Here is a 7,351-nt window from a genome sequence, read left to right as displayed (position 1 = left end):
GTGACACAGATAGGCTGGCTCTCCACAGTGAGCGGAGCAGTGTGCCGCACCCACGCCATTCCCAAAGTCCTGCAAGAGCGGGGTTACAGTCCTGAAGCTCCCGCCTGCTTCACCCCGCACCCCAGAATTCCCCATGGGCAGGACACCCTGCCTGAGGCTCGACTTTTACACTACCCTGGGAGAAAAACGAATCTGTGCTCGGAGGGGGTGAGCCCAGGGGGGCAGCGCCCCGTGAATTCTGTCGGGGAGTGGGGTTAATTGACAGATGCCAGGCACAGCTCCCGCTCGCAGCGGGGCTCTCGGCCACCCCCTCAGCACACGTGTGGGCAGGGGCCGGGCTGCAGAGGGGACAGCGCTGTGTGTGGGGGGCACTGGGGGGCGCGGCGCCAGGGGTGTGGGGCTGTGCGCTGCAAAGGGCGCAAGACGCGCGGCTGGAGGGACTGCAGGGGCAAGGGGTGCGGGAGGGGGCGCAGGACCCGGTCTCGGGAGCCCTCGCAGGGCCGTGGCCGGGCTGTCCCCTCCAGCTGCGGGCGGGGTGCACATCTGGGCGGGGCGGAGCGCACATCTGGGCGGTGCTGGCGGGGCGGGGCGGGCGAGCAGTGACTTCGGCGGGGCCGGCGTGGAGCATCCCACAGCCGGTGCGAGCGGAGTCCCGAGCCCAGCCGAGCCGACACCATGCCCAAGTGTCCCCGCTGCCAGAAGGAGGTCTACTTCGGTAAGGGCTTCCTGCCCCGCCCCAGCCGCCCCCACCTCGGGGCACCTGCCGGCCACCCATGCCGGACTGTGGGCACCCCGGCTTCTGGCCCCCATGCTGCGCACCCCATCTCTGCAAATTCCTGGGGTATCCCAGAGTTGCTCAGCCGTGTGCTGTGGGTTCCCGGGATGCCCCCTGTAGATCCACCGCCAAGGAGATGCCTGGCTGCGGGCTGCACTGGGTGCTTCCAGAGCAGCGAGGCAGCCCAGCCTCACTTCCTTCCCGGCACAGCCCGCAGCCCGAGCCGCTTTGGAGCCCAAAGGCCCAGCTGGTAAAGCTCGCTGCTCGGAAAGCCTGGGCAGGTGAAGCAAGCACCTTCCCAATGGCAAATCCTGCCCTCGGGCAAGTGCCTGGGTCCGTGGGTCGCCCACACGTTGTTCTGTGTGGTTTAGCACAGCAGGATGACACCTCTGGGTGCTATTTTTAAGCTGCTGTTGCAAGGTAGGTGTGAGCCTTGTTGGGCTGCTGGCTGCTGTTGGGTTTCCCACAGATGTCTTCCCTCCAAACTGGGGCCCCAAAGCTCCTGCCCCTTCTGGGGCCACGGACCTGCTGTTCTGTCTGAGAGTATTTGTGGAGTTTGAGCTTCTCACTTTGCTATCAGCTTTTGGAACGGGCAGGATCCTCTGCCAGACCTCTCCACTTGCCTGGCATAGCTGAACTCGAGGGGGTTTGCTGGTAGCAGCTTAGAGACACTCCCTGCTTTCTGATTTACTCAAGATGAGGGATCTGGAACCCAGGTGCCATCACTGACTTCTTTCTCTGCTTTATTTCTGCTCTGCTTGTGCCCGTGCCCCAACTATTTGTGCTCAGCCACGGAGTTGGAGGCTCAAACACAGGAGCTGCTCTCTGTGCCTGTCAGTGATGCCCACCCTGGGGAGCTGTGCTGGGGCTGGCACGGGCGCTGCCCAGAGAGCTGTTGGGGCTGTGTTTCCTGTGGTTGGGGAACGTTGCCTTGCCTTGAACTCACTGCTTGCAGCCGGGCTTTGGGATGGAGGTTTTGGCACAATAGAGTTTGTGGCTCCCTCCTGTGACTCAGGCTCCTGGCGTGCCTCATTTACTTGTGTGGCTTGATATCAGAAGGCACCAAGGTGCTGGTGGCAGTGTGTGCCTTTCCCTGTGGGTCTGGGTCAGTCCTGGTCGGGGCGAGCTGGGTTTGCCATGCCCGCAGGCGCGGCCATGGAGGAGCTGGGACGGCACCGTTTGACCAAGGAGGGGGTGGACTTTGCACTTATCACGCTTGCACTTATTACAAAATGTCTCTGTTGATACAGAGGCTGAGGAGGGTTCAAAAGCTGTTGGAGGACCAAGATTGGATGCATGATTTCTGTGCCTGCAGATTATCCAGTGTGCTGGCAGAGGAGGCAGAGCAAGCGCGTCTCTGGGGCACCTTGAAGCTTTTGGAGCCTGGTGGTCCTGCTTGGGTGTGCCTCAGGCTGCTCTGGGCTAAATCGTGTCTGTAGAGAGCAGGGGTGGAGAGGAGGGGATGCTGAGAGGACTAGGGATGGGGTTTACAGGAATTTTGCCTTCCTGCCTGAGTGCTGTAATGAGCCTTAGCAGAGTTGCTGCCCAAGTGTTGGTGCAAATGTGTGTGCAAGAGGTGGGGAGGCTGTGCTCCTTGCAGAAACCCTGTCATAGGAGGGTTCCGCCTTGGGCCAGGCTCAGGCTCCAAGGGGCACCCAGGGGGAGGACACTGTTGCTGCTGCCAGGCTGTGGGCACAGGAGGCCCTTTGTGCCACTGGGCAATGGCAGCAGGGCTGCCTTGTGACATTTGGGCACTGCCCCCGCTCCCACCTCTGCAGCCACCAGCTTGCTCCGTACGCAGGCTGTTGTGGGCATATTTGGACTCCAAAAAAGTGCTTCAGACTGCCCAGGGCCCTCCAGGGCATGCACTACCCACACTGGCTTGGTCCCATTTGCAGGCATGGGGACAGTATTCAGACCTGGCTTTGACACGATTCCTGTGGACAGCTCTGTTTAATCACTTAATAAATTCCCAGGAGCTCGGCTGCCAATATGAAGAGCACACACTCCTGAAGAAAATACCCTTCTCCCCTGCTGTGCTCCAATTAAAAGGCCCCCTGTGCTCCCCCCTCTCTCCCTAAACATGTCCTGGCTCCCATGGTGTCCCTCCCATGGCTGCCTGAACCCCTGCCAGGCTCCAGCTCTGCTCTGATTTGCCATGGTGCCAGCAGAATCCGAGCTGTGGCTGTGGAGGCTGTGGTTTGTGTTGGCAGGGTGTGGCAATGGCTTTGCCTCCCCAGTCCTTGCCAGCATCCCCTTTCACCCTGTCCAACTCTAGTGATTTCTTGGGCTCCAGCTCACCAGTGAGAAATTAATCCCCTTGCAGGCTGATGTTGGAAGGAGGGAGGTCCTCAGGTCTTTGGAGGATGGGGTAGAAGTCCGTGCATCCACATGGATGCAGCTGTGCTCACCCTGGGCGTGGCACCACTGCTGCAGATGCACGTTCCTGGACGTGCATGGCATTGCGTGTGCACACTTGGGTTTGAACACAGTACCCTCTGTCCTCGACTGACAGACTTGAGAAAATGCCCAAAAATGTGCTCCCTAGGGTTGATGGCAAGGCAGCCAATCTGCCAAAACACACTTGTGCCTGTTCAGTGCCTCAGCTCACCCACCTCCTTTCCGTGGCAGCCGAGAAGGTGACTTCTCTGGGGAAGGACTGGCACCGGCCCTGCTTGAGATGTGAGAAGTGTAACAAGACCCTGACGTCTGGAGGCCATGCAGAGGTGAGGTTTGCTGCCCAGCAGGTCTGGGTTTGCTACACCTGAGGGCTGGGACAAGCAGAGGTGGGGCTGATGCTCTTTCTCTCTCCCTGCAGCACGATGGCAAACCCTACTGCAACCACCCCTGCTACGCTGCCTTGTTCGGGCCCAAAGGTGGGTGCCTGTGGCGGGGTTGTGGAGGGAGTGAGGGGGCTCGGGGCTCCTGTCTCCTGGCCAGCTCCAGCCCTCGGTGTGCTCACCATCCCATGGCAGTGCTGACCCCGCTCCATCTCTTCCAGGGTTCGGCCGGGGAGGAGCTGAGAGCCACACGTTCAAATAAGCCTCAGGTTGGTCCTTCCCTCTGAGCTCCCCTCCTGTCCCTGGCTCCATGGGTTGGCTGGGGCTGTTCTCCCTCAGGCCAGTGGGGAAGGCAGGCCTGCCACAGCGTCCCTCTGGGCTGGCTGTGACTCCCAGCCCTTACACCAGGGCTCAGGAGCTGGGTGCCAGCTGCTCCTCTCCACTAGCCCCAGCTGACTGTCAGCACCCGCTTGGCTCCGGCACCGGCTCTTTTGTGATCATTGGCAAAGACAGGATCTGTCCTGGAGCACTGTTGTCCCTGGCATATCTCTGCTCCCAGCCCAGCCTGACTTCATCCACTCCTCTCTTCCATCCCTCTCCAGGTCTGACGTCCAGGGTTCCCAGCACAACCTGAAGACAGAACAAACACACCGCAACAGACATGCATTTTTGTTTTTAATTCACCCTGTACTAGATTAGCACGTTCAGAGCAATAAGTAACCAAGGCTGGGCTGGTGTGGAGAGAGGCTCTGCTCCAGATGGAGTGCAGCAAGGGTGGGGACGGTGGGTTGCCCTGCTGAGTAGGAAATTTGGCTGATATTGCTGAAGGCTGCCTGGAGAGGAGACCACGCCCTTCCAGCCAAAACCTAGCTCTGCTTCAGGCATCCAGCTTTCGTGGCCGGACCCACAGTTGTATTCTCAGTCTTTAATAAATGAAAAGATGCTTCCCTCCTGTAGCAGCTGTGCTCTCTGTAACAGGAGTCCCACGGGACCCGCTTGTGAAGTGCTTGCCACCTGCTTGATGCCCCTGTGGCCTCTGGATTGAGCCCCACGCTGTGTGATGGCCCCATGTGCCCTCAGCTGGGGCACAGAGGTGTCTTGCTGGCTGTCACATCAGGACAACCTGGTATTTGCTGCTTTTGATCTGAGCAGCCACCTGAAAAGGCCAAGGGAAGGGGGAGGTTACTGCCGAGGCAGAGCCAGCCTCCCCTGGCAGGGACAGCAGAGCTGTGGTGTTAGAAAGCAAGAGCTGGCTCAAGAGCTTTGCTCTTTCGTGTTTCAACGTTTCTGCCCTACTGCAAACATGGCACTGACAGATGTCAAAGATGTCAACTTGAGGAATGTTTCTAAAATGGTTTCTTAACCATGTCTTTCCCTGACCTGAACCACTCCATTTGCATATTCAGAGATATCTCATCACCCACTAGGATATTTTTGTCTACAGTTTATGAATGCATTTCCTTAGAGGCTGCTCTGCATTTTACTGTCACATCAGCCTTCCTGGGACTTGGCCAGAACCCTCAGGGGTCAGAGAAACATGTCCAGTGCCAAAATCCTTGGTGTCAGAAGCAGCCTGATCTGATAAGCATCTAAAAACTTCCAATTAAAACTTGCTCGATGCTGCAAGGCGCTGCCTCGCCTCCCACCCCGATAGCACAACAAACACAGGCGTGTGTGTCAAAGGCAAACTCTGGCTATTGCTGCTCGGCTGTCATCAGACTTCCCAGCCAGCCAGGGCTCTTAGGGACTCCTGCTCCCACTGCTGCCTTTGCCAGCAGCCTCCCGGGGTTGCCAGCAGCCTCCCGGGGGTGCCAGCACCCATGGACCCGTGGCTCCTGGCCATCCACACCCTGTCCCTCTCTGCCAGCCTGTCTCTGGGGCACTGGGACATGGCTTTTCCCTGCCAGCTGAGCTTCAAAGCAAACTAGTGATAGAATCTCGGCAGCCTCACCCGTGCCACTGAGATAGTGTTTTCCCTCGGGCGTTTAAAGTAATGGCAAACACAAGCCTTGTCATCCTCGGGATTTGTGTGTCCAGCTGGCAAAAGGACTGTGGATTTGGCTCAGGGTCCTTCCCAGCAGGGCCCTGCACTAAAATTTCAGAAGCAGCTTATTCCAAGTACAAGGGGCCAGGCCACAAGGGATGAGGAAGGAATCAGAGAAAGGCATGGAAAAGCAGGGGCTGCACGGGCGGGAGGCTGGGGTGATCCAGCCCTTTCCACTGGCAGTGGCTGCAGCTGGGGCAGGAGGCAGTGCTCTGCCGTGTTCTGCTGTTTGCTGTGTGCTGCTGTTTGCACTGTGTGCTGCTGCTTCCAGTGTGGCTCCCTTTTGCTTCCATCCCTGGCCATGGATTTGCAGTGTACTTGTGGTGACTGGGGACGTCTCTCCCTGTCCTGAGTGCATGCAGGGATGCAGGAACTGAGCTGTGCCAGACCTGTGCAGCTGCAGCTAAGCCTGATCCTGCAGGTGCTTCACTCTGTGCTGCAGAGGAGAATATATGTGTGCGTTAAAAACCAGGGATCCCTCAAGCATGGGCTGGGGACAAGCCCTTTGGTATTTATTGCCAAAATCTCCTTCTTAGAGTCCTGTTTTTCTGCTTGCCCTGCAGTAAGAGCTCCCACTGAGATGGCTTTTAGCCCCAGGACTTTCTGCTGGGATATTCTTCTCCAAGAGCCGTGCTTGTAAAAGCCACACTCTCTGCCTGATCCAGCCTTGATGCTGTGAGGTTGGGCAGTTCAGGCACAGGTCACATCCGCAAGGAGCCTTGGTCAAAGAAAATATATGATAAATAGTTTTTTTAAAAAACTCGCTTTGGTCTTTGGAGAGGAAGCAGAAACAGCTGTATGTCATTTGGATAGGAAATCCACGCCTGAGCCAGGCCTCCCCTGGATGCTCAGTGAGGCTCGGCAGTGGCCGGCGCGCCAGGGAGGTGGGCTGTCAGCAGACACAATCTTTTCTCCATTTGAACAGTAAATCTCCGTGGCCTGCAGTGTGACTGCACACACAGACAGCAGGGTGGTTTCCAGTGCCTCTCATCTGTGATGCTTTTGGTTCGGAGCCTTGGCAGGAGCTTGGCACAGGCAGGGACGGTCCCTTCCCTCCCAGTGTGGTGATGCCCTGGCTGTGCTGCTCCTGCAGCAGGGAGAGCAAGATGCTTGGGGCAAATCCCAGCTTTCTGCCCATCTGGGACAGCAAAAGTTGGGTGATTTACAGCATGGTGATGCCCAGCACAAACCTTCCCCGCTTTGGTGACCTGAAATGCCACCTTCAGTGACTCTGAAGAAAGGGGCTGTGCTTCCTCTGCCGTTATTTCCTAAGCTTGGGCTGAGATCAGTCTGTGGGTTGTGGAGTGATAGTTGCTATAAACACTTCATCACTGTGACAAAAAAACAAACAACATCACAGTTCCTCTGGCAGCTGGGTGTGGGCGAGCCCCAACGCCCTGGGTAGGGAAGCAGAAGAGATTTTGGCAAAGACAGAAAACAGGATGGGTTTAGAAACTTAACTGCTGCTGCTCCTCATCCCGGCTTTGTGACTTTCTGTACAGAAAAGGAGAGGGGAGCAGAAAGGGGGCTGGGGGGCCCTTCAGCCGTGGGGGCACAGTGCAGGCAGGAGTGGCCAGTGAGGGTGATCTGACCCTGTGTCCTCCGCTCAGCACAGATTGACAGACCTTAATCTGAAGCAGAGGACAGATGTTTCTCTTGCAGCTGGCAAGGGAGCTAGCTCAGGCTGGAAGTCCTACAGCAGGGTTCTCCTCAGGGTCATGCTTAGGGAGGGCAGTGGGCTCGGGCCCTGGA

At 57.7% G+C, this 7,351-nt stretch overlaps 1 protein-coding gene across 1 annotated transcript; it reads left to right on the top strand.

Moving 5' to 3' along the window:
• The first annotated feature begins 555 nt into the window (after positions 1-555).
• On the top strand, positions 556-4,511 carry CRIP1 (cysteine rich protein 1). Its single transcript, XM_068199221.1, has 5 exons — positions 556-715; positions 3,407-3,501; positions 3,594-3,651; positions 3,777-3,824; positions 4,158-4,511. The coding sequence occupies exons 1-4, from the start codon at positions 676-678 to the stop codon at positions 3,815-3,817; spliced, it is 234 nt and encodes a 77-aa protein (XP_068055322.1). The 5' UTR covers positions 556-675; the 3' UTR covers positions 3,818-3,824; positions 4,158-4,511.
• Positions 4,512-7,351: the final 2,840 nt, after the last annotated feature.

The sequence above is a fragment of the Anomalospiza imberbis genome, chromosome 9, assembly GCF_031753505.1.
Source record: "Anomalospiza imberbis isolate Cuckoo-Finch-1a 21T00152 chromosome 9, ASM3175350v1, whole genome shotgun sequence".
In the NCBI taxonomy this organism is placed as follows: Eukaryota; Metazoa; Chordata; class Aves; order Passeriformes; family Viduidae; genus Anomalospiza; species Anomalospiza imberbis.
This window is presented reverse-complemented; position numbering and strand designations above follow the sequence as displayed.

Coding starts and splice junctions, on each gene's coding strand:
- CRIP1 (XM_068199221.1), top strand. CDS start 676: ATGCCCAAGTGTCCCCGCTGCCAGAAGGAGGTCTACTTCG. Junction 3,502..3,593: donor CGTCTGGAGGCCATGCAGAG/GTGAGGTTTGCT, acceptor CTCTCCCTGCAG/CACGATGGCAAACCCTACTG. Junction 3,652..3,776: donor TGCCTTGTTCGGGCCCAAAG/GTGGGTGCCTGT, acceptor CATCTCTTCCAG/GGTTCGGCCGGGGAGGAGCT.